This window comes from Chrysemys picta, chromosome 14, assembly GCF_011386835.1.
Source record: "Chrysemys picta bellii isolate R12L10 chromosome 14, ASM1138683v2, whole genome shotgun sequence".
NCBI classification, from domain to species: domain Eukaryota; kingdom Metazoa; phylum Chordata; order Testudines; family Emydidae; genus Chrysemys; species Chrysemys picta.
The window spans coordinates 3,936,498-3,956,492 of record NC_088804.1 but is presented as its reverse complement, the minus strand read 5'-3'; the positions used below and the strand labels follow the sequence as shown (position 1 = coordinate 3,956,492).

Genomic DNA, 19,995 nt, shown 5'->3' with positions numbered 1-19,995 from the left:
CCCAGCATCCCCTGGGGTTGGTGCTCTAGGGCCACAGCCGCAGGGGATGCTGGGAGTCTGGCTCAGGGTGGCGGGGCCTGGGGCTCCATGTGCCCTGGGAGTCGTGCCACGTGGGCGCAGGGGTGGGCGCCCCATCACGTCGGAAGGGCTGGGGAGACCTGCTGCGGGGCGGGGACGGGGACCTCCTGGCACACAGGGAGCCTGTATCGGTGCCGCACATGGCGTGGCTCCGGTACTGCCCTGGCCATGGCATTCTGGAGTGGAGCTGAGTGCAGCTTTTTGCCTATAATATTTCAAACCAGCTCTCCCAAATGTCAGGCCCGGTGGGCCTGCATGTTACATGTACTTTAAAAACGTACAGGCCGTATTGGGTCTGACTAATGGTCTTCTCGTAGTAGCCAATGCCAGGTGCTTTGGGGATGTTTCCCTATTTGTAGTTGTTTGGGGTCTTGTTGCATCATCTTAGCCCTGCTTAACATGGCATAGCCCGTTTTCCATTTGCAGATGCTATGAGGGTATTGGTTAGAACAGGGGACTGGAAGTCAGGACTCCTGGGTTCAATTCGTTGCTCTGCATGTGACCTTTGGCCAAGTTGCTAAATGGGTGGTTCTTGCCAAAATCCTCACTCTGGGAGAAGTGAAACAGCCTGACAGCTAAAATGCCAGTAGGGGTTTTAGTGCACTTTAAAAATGATTTTTTTTTAAAATGTAACTTTTACCCCCTTGCTTCCAACCCCAGCCTCCTCTTTCTTGCTCAGAGAGAGTCAGAGCGGCTGCTGCTCTAATGACTTGAGTGGTGGACAGGCAGAGTCTGCTCCATCTCCTGTTTGTGAAAATGGGACACCTTTTTCTCTCTCGGTTCCTCTGGAGGGTTCCAGAATGGACTCCAAGACTCAGCTCCTCTAAGATATTTAGACATTGAATGGGAGCTAGGTGCCTACATGCCTTTGTGACTCTGGGCCTGGGTGGAAATGGTGAAGGGGTGTTGCACTGACAATCATGCTGCTGGTTCCTTTGCCGCTCCTGTGGTTCTGGAGAAGCAGCCAGAAAGAAGCCATTCAGACCCCTTTCCTACGTCTGCCTGCTGTCTCCTGGCAGCTGGAGTAGACCTTGCTTATCAGTTCTCCCATACACACTTTCAGGGACTGCAGCATGTGAGGCGGGAAGCAGCCAGTGCTCTCTGGGGAGAAGGGCTGGGAGTCAATTTGCTGTAGGATAGTGATGATTGGTGCAGGATCCTTAAGTCCCAATTTTCTTTCATCCTGGTGTTTAGGATTTCTTTAAACTATAACAATCTGTTCCCTTTTTTCCTGCTAAGTGAATTACTGAATTGCCAGCCCTGACTCGGGGTTTGTAGAGCATGCAATGATCGCTTAAAATCCATTTTCTGTCTATTGTGTTTGCGAGGCAATGTGATCCTTGTTGGATGGCATTCGTGAGCCACAGCATAGAGTCACCAGTACTGCAGGCCTTTGTGTCTGTGACTCAGGGCCCCTCCCCAGAGGAGCCAGGCTCAATCTGACTTAATTGTTTGGTATCCACCACACAAGTTTGGAGGGGATGTTTTGCCTTAAAGCTGTGGAATCTGTGATCCTTTAGCCCAGTACCATGCATGGCACAGTGAGTCTCTCACATCACTCCTGGAAACAAGTGAGACTAGAAATTAACATCTGAAAATCAGAACTTTCGTGAGACCCAGACAAAAGAATTGGGTGAATTACATCCCAGTTGCCCCTTCCCCAGGATCCTTATTCATGACTGTCCCATTAAACTGAGTAGAATGTGTCCTTCACCCATCTGCGTTCTCTTTTTTCTTTTGCTAGCTTTGCGTGGTGATCTCAGGATGGAAACTACACTGTCAGCTAGGCAGATCCGGCAAAAGTTCATTGATTTCTTCAAGGAGCACCAGCACACCTATGTCCACTCATCTGCGACTATCCCCTTGGACGATCCTACGCTGCTCTTTGCCAATGCTGGCATGAATCAGGTAGGACTCTCTCCCAGGACTGTGTGACTTTGGTACTTGTCCTGTGCTTTCTGCAGGAGCAAAGAAGTGAGGGGTGCTTAGCCGTGTATATTGTGGGTAGTACTTATCACACTGAAATTCATTCTGGTGAGATATAATGGGCCTGAATTGCTCCAACAGTTCCCCTGTCAGGCTGTGGGCTCCCAGTGCTGTGATGTGATGATGATAGATAAGATGTCCCTGGACTCTGGAGGGCGCAGAGCAGGGCATCCCTGGCTGGGAATGGAGTCTGGCCATGGCACCCGGGGGATGTACTAAATCAGCATATTCCTGGGCAGCTTTTCTCCACAATGATTCTGCTAAGCCGTGGTTGGTGTTTAAAGCCTCCCTCCCTCCCCATATGGAATCCTTGGTGGAGGTGCAGACTGCTCCCTGCTTCTCAGGGGAGTCTTGCTCACACACAGAGGGCTCGTCAGAGACATTTCCGTTCTGTGCACCAGGCCGCATTTTCCTCATTCCCATTCTGTCATTGCGTCACTAGGGCCTGATCCAAGAACCCAGGCAGTCAGGACAAGACTACAGGCGCTTAGCACCAAGCAAACAAATCATGTTTTTAAAAAAACATTGGTAGTCTTTTTATTTGAATTGGGGGGAGGGGGGAGCATAATTGTCCTCCTTGGCACAGACAGGTGGATGCGGCACAACTGGGAGTCCACCAGTACTGCTCCTGGTTTGGCAGGAGTGATGGAAAGGTGCCTTAGTGTGGTGGAGTGGCGACCTCAGCATTTCTAAATACACGCATCGGGCATGTTCTTATTGGCCCACATATACTGACCCACAGAGTGCTCGCTGCCTAGGTGAGTTCTTAAGTTTAAATCATCTTGTTGCTATTTCCTCCCAGTTCAAACCCATTTTCCTCAATACCCTTGATCCCTCCCACCCCATGGCTAAACTGACCAGAGCCGCCAATACCCAGAAGTGCATCCGAGCTGGGGGCAAACACAACGACCTGGATGATGTGGGGAAAGACGTCTACCACCACACCTTCTTTGAGATGCTGGGGTCCTGGTCATTTGGCGATTACTTCAAGGTAAGCTTCAAGGTCAATGGGGATCTGGAATCTAAGCGGAGCTTTCATGAAGTTTAAGGCCAGAAGGGACCATCAGATCATCTAGTCTGACCTTCAGGTCACTAAACTTCACCCAAATACCTCTACATTGAGCCGAATGACCTCAGTTAAACCAGTCCTTGGGAAGCTAACACAAGGACTATTGTGTGCTGCTTGCAGAGAATGGGAGTGACTGAGATGCCACTAATGCCCATGTTCCCTGTGATGGCAGGGAACTGATTAGGTTGGTTATGCCTGTTAGAGGGCTGGTTAAAGGTCCCAGCCAATCTGACCTGAGGGAAGATTCCTTCCCGACCCCAAATCTGGTGATCAATTAGCCCCTGAGCATGGTAGTAAGATGCATAAGTCAGTTGCCCAAGACAGAAAATTCTGTATACCACCTCACAGCAGTGGGGCCATTGATTGGATAGAAAGTAAAAATGCAAAAACAAAGAAGAACGTATCTGAGCATCGGATAGTAAAGCACTTGGGACTCTTATAGGTGGAAAAAGCCCATAGCTGCCTACCAGCCTCCCAGGGATGTTGAGAGGATTAATTAGCTAATGTTTGTAAAGCACTTTGCATGTGAAAAGCTCTCTGTAGAATTGTTCTTGTCTGTCTAATCTCTGTACTTTTATGACCTCTTACACAGCACTATCTGAACATCTTGTTAGCACTACAGCAGCGTGACCAACATTCATTCTTATAATAATAGGGAATCAATAAAAAATACAAATAAACCAGTACTTTTAAATTGGATTAAAGTCTCCTGGTCCAGTGGGCTACGAAAGGCAAAGCAAATCCTTGTATCAGGCTTTTAGCGTCTAGGCAGGCTATCATCCAGAACGATCATTTTCCAGTGCACTTTCTGCAGCCCTTCATTTGTAGGTGACTCAGACTACAGGCATTAGAACTTTGGAGGCAAGGTTCCAGCGGATGTTCTGGGTGCAAGCCGGAGTTAGTGAGAAGGACTTGCTGAGGAGATAGGAGCATAAAATGGGGAAGTGTGATGTCCTTGCAAGTGGCTTAGTTCAAGAGTTAATGCTGTGCCAAGGAACTTCGTGAAGCTGATCAAAGTGCAGCAAGGTGATTAAAATAACAGTTGAACCAAAAATCAACGAGGAAAGAGAGAATCACAATGGAACCTGCTAAGTGTTAATTTTTTATTCTTTGGCTGATTGTATGAAGCCATCCAGGGAACGCTCAGTTTATTGATGTATGGGGATTTCCTGGCCCCTGCAAATATTGGCCTGCCTGTTTCAGCTGTCGTTAGCTAAAGCACTCCGGTTCTTGAGCTTATTTGCTATCTAAAAGTCTGAGACTTCAGCTCATTTCAGGTTCTGAGGGGCAGGTGTTTGGCAGAGCTGGCAGTTCAAAGGGGTATGTGCAGTGGGTCTAGAGAGAGGAGCAATCCATTGTGTAGGTTCCAGGCCTCAATTCTTTTGCAGGCAATGGAGTCAGTGAGAGGATGTTTCCTGTGTTCTGTGTTCCCTGTGCTTCCTATTCAGTTTACTTTAGACTTGTGATGTGCAAAGCCTATTCTGAGGCATTACAGTTTGTGCCGTCAACCCCTGCCTGCTCTGGGTTGGGCTGTGTTGTATGGGTAAGAAGATCTTTTTGCTTTTCCTCACTCACCTTGTCTTTCCTGGTGCAGGAACTGGCTTGTAAACTGGCTCTGGACCTTCTCACCAGCGAGTTCGGCATCCCCATTGAAAGACTCTATGTCACTTACTTTGGTGGCAACGAGGCAGCCGGATTAGAGCCAGACCTTGAGTGCAAACAGATCTGGCGGGATTTGGGGTAAGGGCATTTAAAAATATAACTGTTCTTATGAAAACAGTGCTGGTGATAGGTGCAGGCCTGGCAGCCTTGGCACCTGGAGGCCCTTGTTTGCCCATGCCATGGTTGAGGCAGAATAAGCTTCACGTTGTCTCACCAGTGAGCCAAACCACACCCTAAAGGGACAGCCTGATGGGGTGAGAAATAATTCACTCCCCACAGCCCAGTCAGTCTTTGACCTCCTTGCTGAGATGACTCTCGTGACACTGATGCTCCGTGGTCTGGCTGCCTGTTGGTTTCCAGGTGGAGTTAAAGGTGTAGGATGTGATCAGTAAAGCCCTAAACGGCCTGGGATGTGTCTGCCTGACAGAGCACTCCTGCGCCATCCTGCTGCAGTAGTGCTCAGCAAAAACGTTCAAGGTGGAATTGCTTTGGCTTGCCAGAATGGGAGCTGCTGACTTGGTGTTCTCCACAAGGAGCCTGTGACTTGGGGATTGCTTTCCTCTTGGGCTGAAATAGTCTGGATCTGCTGATTTCCAGGGCATGCTGCAAAATCTGTCTTTTCGAATGGGTGTTTGGAACGGGAGAAGGCTGGGGAAATTTGAGGGGAAGGGAAGTTTCCATTTAGTGATGATTTAATTTACTGCCTTTTACAAGAGCTGAGATCTGCTGCTGCTTTGTTCTGTAGTCACGGATTGGATTTCCAGTGGCACCTGAGCCTGGGCGATTAGAGATTGAAACAAGTAAAACATTGACCCTGCCTAACCATGCAACCCTTGCCAGCTAGGAAGTGGGATCTCTGGGATTGTAGATGCACCTGTGAAGGCTGAATCCTTTCAGCACAGGATTACTGGACAGACTCAGGATGTGCAAATTCTCTTCCATCAGCAAGAGTGGGCCATTGCCGTGAAAGAATTAACCTTATACCAGGGTGAATAAAAATCAATTATTTAAAAAAACAAACAAACAAAAATCGGATTTTTTTTATAAAATGCTTTTTGAGGGGAAAAATCTATCTAAAGATAGTTTTAATTAAGATACATTATAGCTCAAAGATATCTCATCACGGAACAGGGATTATAAATCCTAATTTTATAGTATGAGACAATATATTCATGTAATGTTTAAGAAAAGTTTTGTAAATCAGTTCCAACAGTTCATGGATTAGGGACCCAATTTTATGGGGTTCCAGGGGCTGCTGTAGAGATTATTTAGGTTAATCTTTCTATCGACCCAATGGGACTCAGTGCTCAGTCTAGAAGATACCATCAGAGATGCTTAGTTTTGCAGTTCTCAAACTGTGGATTTGTGTCTCCAGAGATAACATGCTTGTTAACAGCAAAAATGTTTTTAAAAGACATATATTATTTATTTATAGACCTCAACCCTATTGTCCCTCTGCAAATTTGTGTACACGGAGTCAATCCCTTCCCTCTCTCTAAAAGTGCAAAGTTTCAAAAAGTTGAATGAATAGAAGATTGTTGGGGGAGAAATAGATCTGGACAAGGAGAAGATGTCTGGAGATAAATTTGAGAAGGGAGGGACAGGCAGTAGAAACAAAAATGAAACTGTTTGAGCAGTATATTCCAGAAGTCTTGAGGCCTTTCTGAGTGTAGCCTTCATTGATTTGAGATCTACCATACCATTCTCTCACTAGAAGGGAAAACCTATAATGACAGCAGGCCGTAAGACACCCAGTTTGGGACTATTTTAATGAAGTTCCTCTACCTGTGAAGAATATGTATTAAGGTTATAACAACCAACAAGAATGCACTTTTATGTAGACATCCATGATTAAATCGAGTCTTCCTGACTAGTGATTTAAATCATCCCTGCCTTATACCACTGAAATGGAATCGGAAACCACATGGAAACCTATTTATGACCATGCCCAAGATACATTGCTGGCTGAAATCCCATATACTTTGCAGTGGGAACAGTGGGTGGTATTTACTTCACACAGCATTTTATTTTAAGGAAATGCAGCATGTCTTATTTGGCAATGGACGCACATCAATGGGTCTTCACCGAGGCAGCATATCACAGATCATGTTCTCTGGGTGGCAGAGCCATAAAGCCAAGTGCTTTGAGGTGACACTCGTTATGAAAAGGGAGTGATTGAGGTGCATCCCGTTGTAGCTTTGTTTAAATAAAGCCTGGGCATTCTACACAGAAGAAAACCTCTAATGAAGCCTAACCAAGGCCAGTGGCCAGCTGCAGCCTTTAGGGCCTCGTCCCTGAGGACAGAAGGTTGTAAAAAATTGATCACTTTCAGTTCTAAAAGCACATGGTGGCACCTTAAAAATATTATCCGTGCAACAGGCCTCTCCCCATGAGAGATGAGCTTCTTGTGAATGTGTCAGTTTGGGTGGGGGGCACTTGTTTGGTCCTGCTAGGATGGGAAGTCCAACTGGTAGGTGTTAGAAAGCAGGATCTCAGCTGGGTCTCTCTCAAAAGCCTGTGGGCTCTTACAACCCATTCAATGAGTTTTAACGAGTAAAAGGTGGTTTCTTTGTTTGCCCCTGAATTGGGGGAGGTCTTGCTCTCACCTCTCTAATTTAACGGGCACTTTCCTGGTACAGACTGGCTGAGAGCAAGATCCTGCCTGGCAGCATGAAGGATAACTTCTGGGAAATGGGAGACACAGGCCCCTGCGGCCCCTGCAGTGAGATTCATTATGACCGGATTGGGGACAGGGATGCCGCGCACCTCGTCAATCAAGATGACCCCAATGTCTTGGAGATCTGGAACCTGGTGTTCATACAGTTTAACAGGTGAGCCAAGAGCCTGCCCCCTCCACACATTTCTTGTTTGATGGAGAATGAGCACTTCACTCTAATAAAAAGACAGCTCTGGAAAGCCGCAGCACCGGGAGCCTCCACCCTCCAGTGTGAACTGTTCTCGCCAACCCCACAGCTGGCTTCTGAGCTGCCCCCGATGGGTGTTGGGGAAATATGGTTAAATTGTGAAATTTGGGATTTAGGAAGAGGGAGGTTGTAGTTCATCTGCTGTTACACAGGAAAAACAGTGGGAGGTAACACCTACGCCCCGTGACTAGCTCCCGCCACTGCTGTTCCTCGTCAGGCACAGGGGGGCCCCATTAAAACTCCTCTTTCTTCACCCTCCACACCCACGCAGCTAAGCTGCACTCTCAGCGCCCCATGTCACTTGGTACAGAGTATTTTGTGTGTTAACCATCCTGCCCAAGCAGCCATTGGGAGCAAATAACCAAGCCCAGCTACTGAGTGAAAGGACTGTCATGGAGCAGTGAGAGCAGAATGTGTCAGCACAGCTGCTCGGAGGCTCTGCAAGCTGCCTGTCATTCAGTGAGAGTCCTTCAGACCGAACACCGGGCTCACGTCTGTGCCATCTCCCATCACAGCCTCTGATCAGTGGGGTTGAGGCTGCTGACCTTTCCCTCGTTCTAGCTCTGGAAGGAGGGCCATTCCGCCACTGGCCTGTGACTTTGGTGCTGCTCCGCCCTACCCCCATATACAGGAGGCAGCGGACACTTATTCAGCCCATTTTTCTGGGGTGAGGGAGGATTTGTTTATGCTGGTTCTAGTTTGCTCTTGAGTGTCTTGTTAATTACCCTCTTATTAAGGCTCCCAGGGGCCCATGTGTATGCCTGCCTCATAAGACCAATGGGATCGTTTAAAGTCATGTGGGGATGAGGGAAGAGATGGCAACCTCCCTGCAGCAACCCGTTCAACGACTGTTTGTCTTTCTCCCTGGGGTTGGGCAGAGAGGCTGACGGGACCCTGAAACCTCTTCCCAAGAAGAACATTGATACTGGGTTGGGTCTGGAAAGGCTGGTGTCTGTGCTGCAAAACAAGATGTCCAACTATGACACTGATCTCTTCATCCCCTACTTTGAAGCCATCCAGAAGGTACAGATCCGTGACTGGGCCATTGAACCTGATCAAAATGTATCTGCTTCCCCTGTTATGCATAGTCTCATAGGTGTGCATGGCACTGTGCAGCCAGGGAAGCTGTCCCAGAGGATGGGACCATGGTGACTTCCTAGCAGCTGTGAGAACGACCTGACATGAACCTAAAAGTGCTTGGCTTGCAGATTTGTACCTTGGCAAGGGTAGAAGACTAGACTATTCCGTAGCTGCTGCTTTAGGAGTGAATCTGGGGAGAGCATGTGAGATGTGCTGACCATGAACCATTTGGTCGTCTTTGAAAGTAGGAGACACCGCCCGCCCCTCTATAGCTGCCTTCCTTTTGCCAGCTTTCTAACTGCACTAAGAGATTTTCAGAGCCCTAGAAAGCCTGACTCAAAGGGACTTCCATTTTAAACAAACAGACCTGATCAGTAGGCTTGAGATGGCACAGCTCCGTGTTCAGGGCCAAGCTCCATTTGTCATGCTCTGGGCCAGCAGAGGCTGGGAACTTTGTAGAAGCAGCATGTCCCTCCTTTGGAAGTCTTGGTGGAGAGGGTTCCCCACCTCTCCTTTTGATTACTCCCCCCGACCCTGTCTAAGCACTGGGGGAAGTCTCATTGTGCTCTGGAGGGTGCCACGTCCAGCTCTTCTCAACTGGAAAGACACTGTGGGGACCCAATGTGGGGATCTAGGTGGTGAAACTAGGTCCAAAGCCAAACTTCAGCAGCCAGTCACCGGCCTTACTTAAAACCCCCTGCTCCAAGGCTTGCCGGGCTATGTAGCTTGACTTTTATAATCCATCTCTGTATGCTGGCCTGCTGGGTGGTGTCTGAAAGGTGTGCAGCAGAAGAGGGTGGATTTATGCTCCTTTTTGATGGATACATAAAGCCTGAAAAGATTTTTTTTCAAAAAGAGTTGTTTTTCTGCTTGCTTTTCTCATTCGGAAGATCCCATGTGATCATCTTGTTTTTGCTGGAAGACTCTGAATTGTGGATTGGGAGCAATCTTAGCCCTTGGGGTGGGGGTGGGGTGAGGGGTGTTGAATCTTTAACAAAGACATCCTTTCTCCTGAATGTTTCTCAAACGTTGGAATTGACTAGATGTTAACACATGGGTTTCACAGTCTGATAAAAATCCCTTCCCCAGTAGGCTTTCACTTACTGGGGGTTTCTGATATCCTCATCCTACCAGTCTCCCAGTTGTCCACAGAGTCCTTTCTGCCAATGAGTTGACAGGATCAATATTTTGAATATTAAAAAAAACAGTCAGAAAAGCTGCATTTTGGGGGCTTGTTTCTGAAAAGCCTTCCCAGGCCATCTCCATTGACCATAAAAGAACAAAGAGAGGGCCACAAACACGTTTCTCTTTACAGGTCGCCTTTAAGGCGGCTTTGCCTGAACACTGTCTGGCTTTGTCAGTGAAGGAAGAAGCCAGGCCCTGAAAGCAGCAACAGAGCGTGGTAAATGGAATGTGGACTGCAGTGAAACTGCTTGGGGGAAAGACTTGTTGGCTGTATTGGTTATGCCTGGCTGGAGTCTGTGACCCAACATAGCAAAACCAGCCGTGCCCCTGTCCCAGCTGTCACTCCAAATCCGGTCTCTGCCTTCGCTGACCTGGGCTCTGTCTGAATGCTGGAACCAAGCAGTTTCATTTTGCGTGTGCCCAGCATATCCTTCTGATCAGGGAGAGCTGAGCTTGGCTCCTTCCAGAGCCACTCGACCTCTATTCCAGGGAGGGGGGGGACGGTGAGGTAACCTCCTCCCATCCAGAGGAGTGTGGTGCCTCCATAACATTCCCAGCCTCCACTGGCCCTGAGCAAGGAGAGCAAGGCCAGCCATGGACTTGGGTCATCCAAGCCATGCTGCCGAGCAGAGCCATGTCTCTAACCATATGTGTGTGTGTGTCTCTCTCTAATCAGACAAGGCAGCAAGGTTCTCCATACCCACTGTCTCCTCTCTCTGCCTAGGGCACTGGGGCCAGGCCGTACACAGGGAAGGTTGGTGCTGAGGATGTAGACGGTATAGACATGGCATACCGAGTCCTGGCAGACCACGCCCGAACTATCACCGTGGCTCTTGCTGATGGAGGGAGACCTGACAACACTGGCAGAGGGTAAGAGTGCATGTGGCACAACTGTGCATTACTGAACCGGGGAGGAAGCCGGAGTGGCGTTACTGCGGGTGTGTGTGTCCAGAGGCTGCAATTCAGTCATGGCGATGATGAAATTCCACCATTTAGAGGCAGGTGAAACTTACAGCCGTTGACCTCTTGATCTTGGAAACAGAGGTGGTGTGATGTCCCCCTTTGCTTTGGGTGCAGTGAGGGTCTTCTCACTCCTTTGGGCATCTGGAGATCCCGCATTTGAACCACCTCCACATGCAAGGCCCTGTTTCCTTGTAACTGAGAAGGCTGGAAGGGATCAATAGCAGGGCTTGGGGCCAGGCTTATTGTGGTTTGGGTAAGTGCTGTGCAGACTTTCCACCCAGTGCTGCCAGTGCATCTCGGTCCTGAGGTTCAGCTCTGCCCCAGCTATTCCAGCTCTGGGCTTGCCACACACACGCTTCGGCCAATGTCCCTCAATGCTGACGTGCAGCTGCTCCACAGGGAGGCAGTTCCCAAGCTGTAAGGATGTAAATATATGAATAGGGCTATACTGCAGGCCTCTGTGTCAAGTAAAGGAGATTGAGTGAGCGCAGTGGTGAGAGATCAGAGGTAGCAAAATCGAACAACATGGTAGTAATTGGAGACCCCCACTAACCATGTGAAATGGTCAAATATTCCAACTTGGCCCCATTGGGTCGGCTAGTTCTAGAGCACAAGAGGAGAGGTCGTTCTTAACTCGGCTTTAAGTGAATGCACAGGCACCAGTTCAAGAAGGGAGCGGAGTTGAGCCACTCTAACAGTGACCACAATATAATTAGTGTTGATATCCAAGGGGCGGGTAGGCTACAGAAAGGGACACAGCATCATTAACCTTTAGAAAGGGAGATTTCAGTAAAATGTGAAGGTTAGTCAAAAAGGCCCCAAAGCTAAAAATAAAGGAGGTAAATTTCATAGATGGATCAACCCTAGAAAGGGACCTGGGTGTCAAAGCAGTGAGACTTAGGATGTCAGGAATGGGGTGGAGAATAACACCGAAAGTAGTAAAATGCCTTGATGTAAATGAAAGGTGTGGCCTTGTCTGTCACTGGTCACCCTATCTCATTGCAGAACTAGAGAGGTGCTCAGAGAAGAGTGATGAGAATGATCAATGGCCTGGAAAAACTCTCATGTGACGAGTGATTGGAAAAACTGGGATTGTTACCTGAGCAAAGAGAGAGAGCAAAGGGGATGCAGTAGAAGTATGGAAAATACTGACTGTTCTAGAGAAGGTAGATCCAGTAGTTCTGGTGTCTGTGTCTCATAACACAAGAACAAGGGGACATTGAATAAAATTCAAAGGAAGAAAATTCAATACTAATAGAAGGAAATATTTTTCTACGCAGTGCATAATTAGACTGGGGAACTCATGAACACAGGAAGTCTGTGAGGCCAAGAATTTAGCAAGATTCAAAAAGGCATTGGCCACTTATACAGATATCAAGAATAGCCAGAGTGACCATAATTACTGATCCCAACATTTTGGGACGGGATGTGAAACCTTATGCTGCTGGGCAGAAGCTAGGCTCTAACTAATAGAGGGCAGATTATCTCACATCTATTACTATAGGGATTTTACACCTTCCTCTGATGGACCTAGGCTCTGATGCAGCCTGGCGCATGTTTGTGTCTCTCACAGCTGTGCTGATGCCCCTCAGTCCTGACACCTAGCCCCTCTGCTGTTCTAGTCCTGCTTCCCACACTCTTCCAGCGCACCTCATCTCCCACCCACAGGAGCTGAGGGCGTGGATTCCAAAACTAGGTGGGAGGAGCTGAGGAAGAGGCCCTCAGTCGCATTGCCCATGGTTAGCTGCTGGTGGATCCCACTGGCAGGAGGGGAGAGGGGTGTAACATCGGAGTGAGGATCCCCTTTCTCTGCGCTGTTCCTGCAGGTATGTTCTGAGAAGGATTCTCCGGCGGGCCGTGCGCTATTCCCACGAGAAGCTCAATGCCCCCAAGGGCTTCTTCGCCTCACTGGTCGACGTCGTGGTGCAGTCGCTGGTAGGTCCCTTTGCTGCACAGTAACTGCATGAGACTCCAAGGTTGTGCATGGTTGGAGACTCCATCCACTGTCTGATGCTGATCTCTGCTCTTAATGGCTGCTACTTCTGTGTCTGCAGGGCGACGCGTTCCCCGAGCTAAAGAAGGACCCGTATATGGTGAAGGATATCATCAATGAAGAAGAGGTTCAGTTCCTGAAAACGCTCAGTAGAGGGCGCCGCATCCTGGACAGGAAGATCCAGAGCTTGGGAGGCAGTGAAACGATCCCTGGTAAGGTTTGTTTTCACTCCTTTCATGCTGAATGAGGCTTCCAGGGAATCCTCCTGCCCCGACACACCAGCTGTGTCCGGTGGAAATCTGCTGCTGAGTCGTTCAGGGCTCAGCTGGGCTGCCTGTGAATTTAGCAGGGTGAAAGGTGTCAGATTGATGGTACTGGAGACTGAAGCCCTCTATCACAGCGGGGGCAGCTGCAGAGTGAGCCCCCCCAGGCACCATCCTGCCACGGGCTCACCCGTGACCTACAAGATGATCCCGTCTCCATGGCCTGTTCAGTCCTTGGGCTCTCTGATGCGGCTGCCAACAATTGGTTCCTGTTCTGGTGGGTGGTGACATCTTACTGTGGACAGCTGTCTGCTAGGGACTGGACTGAGATCCTCCTACGGGTGTCCTGCAGGCTGTGACCCCGGAACTGTGACCGCTGACTGCCAGTGCCCATTAGCCAGGCATATCTCCAAGGTCCACTGCCGAGTCTCGTAGGCTTCCCTGTTAGCTGAGGAAGTGTCCCAGGCCCTTTGGGAGCTGGTTTGCTCCAGGTGGGAGGGTTCTGATGGAGGAGTAGTGGGAGACCTGACTGATCTGTTTCTCCTCTCAAGGGGACACTGCCTGGCTGTTATACGACACCTATGGTTTCCCCGTGGATCTCACTGGACTCATTGCCGAGGAGAAGGGCCTCACTGTGGACATGGAAGGCTTCGAGGAAGAGCGGAAGATGGCTCAGGTAAAGACCAGCCCCTCTGTGTTGACCCTACTACAAGGAGTAGGCGGGGGCACAGGTGTGGGAGGACTCCTTTGTTAGTGGTTTAAAGGGACAACACTCTGCGCCTTTACAACAGGGCGTCTCCTAGGAAATCTGACTCTGAGCACCCTGGGCCATGTTGCTGGGTCCTGGAGCAGGCTGGGGCAAAGCACAGGAAGTCTGGCTGGAGGGCAGATCCTGAGGGTGCAGCCTCATTTGCATGGAGAAACACTGGGCAACTTTGCCTCCTCCCAGGGTGCCTAGCTCCTTGCCAGCTCTCATGGAGCTTTTTTCCCCACTGCCCTCTTGAAGGCTGAATTCCCGGAAGTAAACAGTGAGCAGGTTGCATGAGAATCAGCCCTGCTATCACAAACCTTCACGGGGGGCTGTGCAGATGTCGTGTGGCTTTCCTTCCTTCTTTCTCGTGATCTCAGCAATCGGGAGCACCATGTTGTCCACATAGACTCCAAACCTCCTCCTCTGTGTGGTTATGGGAAACCTGCCTTTCATCTGCCCTGGCCTGTGTCCCCCTTGGGCTCTATCTGTCCCACGTCACAGGTTCTTCTGAAAATATGCCCTCTTGTGTTCATCCCATTGCTGCCTGAAGCAGACTCACTGATTAGATTTCTGTAGGCTGGGCTAAGACTTCAACAGAGCAATAACAGTGGGGGTGTAGCCAACAGCAATCTCTGTGTAGATGGGTCTCTAGGTCAGGGTTCTCAAACTTACTTTCTGAGGCCCCCCAACATGCTATTAAAAACTCCAGACCCAGCAGGAGGGGGCGAGGCCTCCAGGCTTCTGCCCTGCAAGGTACTGGAGCTCGGGGCTTCTGCCTTGCAGGGCGCCGGGGTTCAGGGACCCTCTGAAATTAGCTCGTTGGCCCCCGGTTGTGAACCACTGCTCTACATGGATCTGGGACTCATGCCATGTAATGCTGCATTTATGGGACTGGGAAGACACCTGGATCATCCTGCCAGCGCCTGTCTCTGCATGAAGGGGGGGAAGGGGAAACTTACTGCACCTCGGTTCTACAACGTCCAGTGCAAGAGTGCTCCATGCACCCTCATCCTGAGACTAGATCCAAGATGCCCTGGTTTTAATCTACCCTATAGTAATAGGCCTTATTTACAGGAGAGTTTCTAAGAGACTCTTTCCCCCTCCCCCCGTTACTGTAGGATGGTGCAGCCTTGCTTGTGGGAGCACTGGTGTAGGCAGGCTTCAGGCCATGCCGTGTGATCTAGGCATGCTCTGAATGCAGCCGAGCTATCTGATGGTTAGAACCCTAGTGCTCCGCCTAGACCTGTGGTCCCGTCATTGGAATCAGCATGGAAGCTGCACCAGGGCCAGAGAAACGGGGACCCCCCCCCCGCCCCCAATCACTAGTGTAGACAAAGCTCCTACAAATCCAGATGTGTTCTTCATGCTACCCCCTGAGCACCTTCTAGGTGCTTCAGTAGCGCAGAGCTAGGCACTGTGGGTCCTGCACAGCCAGTGCAGTATTGGATTCACAGCTTGGCTGCTTTGCATTGCAGCTGACTTGCAGTAGAGCAGGCGCGGGATGAGCAGAACCCTCGCTAGCCCCCCCTTTAGCAGTAGCTGAGTAGCGGTGCAGGGAGCGCCCCACAGTGGGTAGATGGGATTGCTACTGAAGTGCTGTCATGGCTGTCGTGCTGCCAGTCACCCTGCTTCAGAGCATCCTTCACCTGGTGGCCTTCGGGGGGACAGAACGTGGATCCCTGCCATCCCACTGGATTCTTGCCTCCTCAGTTTCTTGGCAGACTCGCTGTGAATATCGGTGTGTTTGATGCAGGGCTACAGCATAGACTAGACTTGGCCCACGATGTCGGGTGTCCCTTCTGCCCCAGTCATGCCTCCAGCCCTGCATGTGCTGCTAAAGCCCAACCAGCTGATGCACAAGGATTGGATCCCTATGGCAGTGCTAAGGGATCTTCTCCCTGCCCCTAACACTTCCACCCGTTGCCATTCTCAGCTGAAGTCTCAGGGCAAGGGAGATGGGGCGGAAGACCTCATCATGCTGGACATCTATGCTATTGAAGAGCTCCGCACCCGGGGAGTGGAGGTAACCGACGACTCGCCTAAATACAACTACACGTCGGATCCCAGTGGTGTCTACGGTATGTGACAAAGTGTCCTCCAAATGGTTCCCCTGCTCCTAGCCTCGCTTTGTGGGTCTTGCATGGGGTCAGGCCTGGAGGCTAGTCTGCGGACTCTGCCACAGCTTGCAGCGAAGATGCCTTTGTGTCTTCCTGCATCTCACGCCTGCCCGGTGATTGGCTGGCAATGTTTAGGGCTGAGGGAGGAGAGAGAACCATGCCGGGCTGACAGCTGCCAACAGAGGCAGGTGGAGGATAGTGCAAATCAGAGGGGCAAATCCACTGCCTGGCAGGAGAAGACACTGACTGTTTGGAGACAGGGAAACCTTTTAAAGGGAACCGATTTCTCTGGTTGCTCTAGGGACTGTCCAGCTCATACGCTCCCCGCCTGATCATTAGGACCCCCTAGTGATTCCTTTTCACCCCAGCTTTATATCTGCGCATCTCTGGATTCCCTGGTATCTTGGTCCATTACTGAGCCCTGGGCCTGCTCCCTGAGGCGTCCTGGTCATGAATCAGGGCCCCGTTGTGCTCTGTGCCGTACGGACACAACACAAAGGCAGCCCCTGCCCCACAGAGCTGACCACCCCAGCGATTTCCCCACCCCAGCTAAATGTCCCCCTGCAGGTTCCACTCAGTGTTCTTTCTTCACATCTTGTCTTAAACTGTTAAGCAACCGCTCCAGCACTCCAGAAGTGGCTGCTGGGCATGTGTGTCTATGGCTATGTGTAAATGGCTGGGATTGTCGTCTCACTGACCTTGCCTCTCCCACCGGCGACAGAGTTTGAGAGCCCAGTGGCCACTGTGCAAGCAATCCGCAGGGAGAAGAGGTTTGTGGAGGAAGTATCCACGGGCCAGGAGTGCGGCATAGTGCTGGACAAGAGCTGCTTCTACGCCGAGCAGGGCGGTCAGATCTATGACGAGGGCTACCTGGTCAAGGACAACGACAGCAGCGAGGATGTAAGTGGGACCAGGCACCTGTGTGCTGACGTACAAACAGAACCACTCCCTGAGTGCCATTCTTGGGAAAGAGGGGTGAAAAGACAGTGGGGCTGGGACAGGGAGGGAGAGGAAGGGTGGTGCAGTGGATAGTGTTTTGGCCTAGGCTGTGGGAGACCCAGTTTCAATTCCTTGCTCAGCCACAGGGACCACAGACAATCACTTAGGCTCTCAGTTCCCCATCTGTACAATCATAGAAGGCTGGAAGGGATCTCAAGAGGTCATCTGCGCAAAGGCAGGACCATTAAACCTAGACCAGCCCTGACAGGTGTTTGTCCAACCGGTTCTTCAAAACCTCCATGGGGATTCCACAACCAGCCTTGGACACCTGTTCCAGAGCTTAGCTACCCTTTGAGTTAGAAAGTTTTTCCTAATACTAGCATTGACCCCCCACTTGGTAAGGCAACTCCCATCTTTTTATGTGCTGTGTATTTATACTTGCCTACTGTATTTTCCACTCCTTGCATCTGATGTGGGTTTTAGCCCACGAAAGCTTATGCCCAAATAAATTGGTTAGTCTCTAAGGTGCCCCAAGTACTCCTCGTTGTTTTTCCTAATACTGTATTGAACCTATATCTCCCTTGCTGCAGATTAAGCCCTGTATTTCTTGTTCTACCCCCAGGGAAGATGGAGCACAATTGATCACCATTCTCTTTGTACCAGCCTTTAACATAACTTGAAGACTGTTATCAAGTCCTCCCCTCCCATACCCCCAGCTTTCCTTTCTGCCCAGTTTCTTTAACCATTTCTCATAGGTCAGGCTTTCTGAACCTTTGATCACTTTCGTTGCTCCCCTCTGGACTCTCTCCAGTTTGTCCACGTCTTTCTTAAAGCACGGTGCCCAGACTGGGACACAGTACTCCAGAGCTGAGCACAGGACAACTATTTCCCACGTTTTACATACCACAGTCTTGCTAATACACCCCAGAATGACATTTGCCTTTTTTGCGAGTGCATCATGTTGCTGATTGATTCAATTTGTGATCCACTAGGACCCCCCCCAGGTGCTTTCCAGCAGTATGACTGCCTGGCCAGGTGTCCCCATTTTGTAGCTGTACATTTGATTTATTTTTTTTTCCTGCCAAAGTGAAGTAGTTTGCACTATTGAATTTAATCTGTCGATGCCAATGGGGAGACTAGCCCTGACCTGCCTCCCAGAGGTATGTGCAGGTAAACGGTACAGATGATCGAGTGCTCACGTGTGATGGAGGCCAAATCTGCAGGCCCCCCCTTTGGCTCTTTGTCCGTGATCCTGACCTGCCGAGCGGTAATGGCCGATTGTTCAGTGATTGGAATCGGGGCTTAACTGAGCTCTGCACTGCACTCCCCAGAGCCACCTTTCCTCCTTGGTCTTAATTTAATTTTCTAGTTCCCTGTTTGTCCCCCACTCCCACTGCAACTGTCAGTCCCCAGAGAGAGCTGGCCGACCCATGCTACCATGCTGCTCATGCTACCAGAGAGGCCTGTGTTCCTGGGACTTACTCTTCTGGGGGCTTTTCAGTTGCCATCCAGGATGCTGGGTGGAATAATAACAACAATTCCCCTGCTGTCTGTGCTCTCCCCCATCTGGTACAGAAAACGGAGTTCACGGTGAAGAACGTGCAGATCCGGGGGGGCTACGTGCTTCACATAGGAATGGTCTACGGGAGCCTGAAAGTGGGAGACCAAGTCCGTCTGTATATTGACGAGGTGAGTTAGAGTAATGCTACGGTGAGTGACACCATCTCTCTTTCCCGTGAGAGATCGGTGTCTCCTTTTCTTCCACCGTTCTGAGGCCACTGCCTGCTCCCACCAGGGCATCCCAGCAGATGTCATTTAGTAGAGCTAAGGTTGAGCCACGAGTCCCCCAGGAGCTGGCGGCTGGAATTTGTGTGCTGCCCTAAAGGGTTAATGCGATGGGGGTTAGACTGGGGCACTAGTGAAATCCTGGCTAGGAAGGGATTGTCCAGCTGCCCTGGTCTCTACGAGGTTTCAGTTACTTAAGGACATAAGAACGGCCATACTGGGTCAGACCAAAGGTCTGTATCCTGTCTTCTGACAGTGGCCAATGCCAGGTGCCCCGAGGGAATGAACAGAACAAATCACCATCAAGTGATCCGTCCCCTGTCGCTCATTCCCAACTTCTGGCAAACGAGGCTGAGGACACCGTCCCTGCCCGTCCTGGCTAATAGCCATTGATGGACCTATCCTCCATGAACTTATCTAGTTCTTTTTTGAAGAAATTTTTCTTTCTCTCGGGTGTCTTCAATGTTGGTAGAAGATACTTGGTTGAACCCTAGCATGTAAAATCTTCTTCTCTCCTGTACATGGGCAGCCTGCCACGCCCCGTGCACTCCCCCCACTGTGCCTCGCCCCCTCTGCGGCCTCTCACCAAGCACTGCCAACCAGCGGGACAGCTGGGGAGATGGTCTCTGTGACGGGGTCCTGGGAACTGGATTGAGACGGTTTTCCTTGATGCTGGTCCCAGAGCAGCCTCAAGACAGAAGCTGCTCTTGATCTCTCCATCCTGCATTGGCCCAGATTTCTCTTGAAGCAGAACTGATTTGTAGCTGTAACCTCCTGCTTCTCTGTCCCATGGATAGTCAGTTCTCACTGGGCCGGGCCAACGGTGTGTAAACAGGGGGCACGTGGCAGCCCCTCCAACAGAGCCCTTTAATAATTGCTTTCCCTCTGCTCCCTGCAGCCAAGGCGGAGACCCATCATGAGCAACCACACTGCCACCCACATCCTCAACTTCGCCCTGCGCTCGGTGCTGGGGGACGCCGACCAGAGAGGGTCCCTGGTTGCCCCAGACAGGCTGCGATTTGACTTCACCGCCAGGGGAGCCATGTCCACCCAGGAAATCAAGAAAACAGAAGAGATTGCCAACCAAATGATAAAGGAAGCCAAGGTGTGCTCAGGGGAGAGGGTGCTTGCTGGAGGACTCTGATGGTGGGACCGCAGGCTCAGCTTGCCAGTGTGCTCGATCCATTGAGTTAACTCTCC

The 19,995-nt window shown here is 50.4% G+C and overlaps 1 protein-coding gene across 2 annotated transcripts in view; it reads left to right on the top strand.

Moving 5' to 3' along the window:
• AARS1 (alanyl-tRNA synthetase 1) overlaps window positions 1-19,995 on the top strand; it is a 39,438-nt gene that overhangs the window by 262 nt on the left and 19,181 nt on the right. The window contains exons 2-15 of one of the 2 annotated variants that reach the window (XM_065567474.1): window positions 739-932; window positions 1,823-1,986; window positions 2,867-3,055; window positions 4,728-4,873; window positions 7,435-7,626; window positions 8,598-8,742; window positions 10,709-10,854; window positions 12,774-12,882; window positions 13,002-13,152; window positions 13,755-13,879; window positions 15,888-16,032; window positions 16,793-16,971; window positions 18,586-18,699; window positions 19,694-19,900. In XM_065567474.1, the coding sequence (XP_065423546.1) occupies window positions 1,843-1,986; window positions 2,867-3,055; window positions 4,728-4,873; window positions 7,435-7,626; window positions 8,598-8,742; window positions 10,709-10,854; window positions 12,774-12,882; window positions 13,002-13,152; window positions 13,755-13,879; window positions 15,888-16,032; window positions 16,793-16,971; window positions 18,586-18,699; window positions 19,694-19,900 (1,992 nt within the window). In that variant the 5' untranslated portion in view covers window positions 739-932; window positions 1,823-1,842. The remainder of the gene's footprint in view (window positions 1-738; window positions 933-1,822; window positions 1,987-2,866; window positions 3,056-4,727; window positions 4,874-7,434; window positions 7,627-8,597; window positions 8,743-10,708; window positions 10,855-12,773; window positions 12,883-13,001; window positions 13,153-13,754; window positions 13,880-15,887; window positions 16,033-16,792; window positions 16,972-18,585; window positions 18,700-19,693; window positions 19,901-19,995) is intronic. The other variant, XM_005309800.4, reaches the window with a different exon arrangement.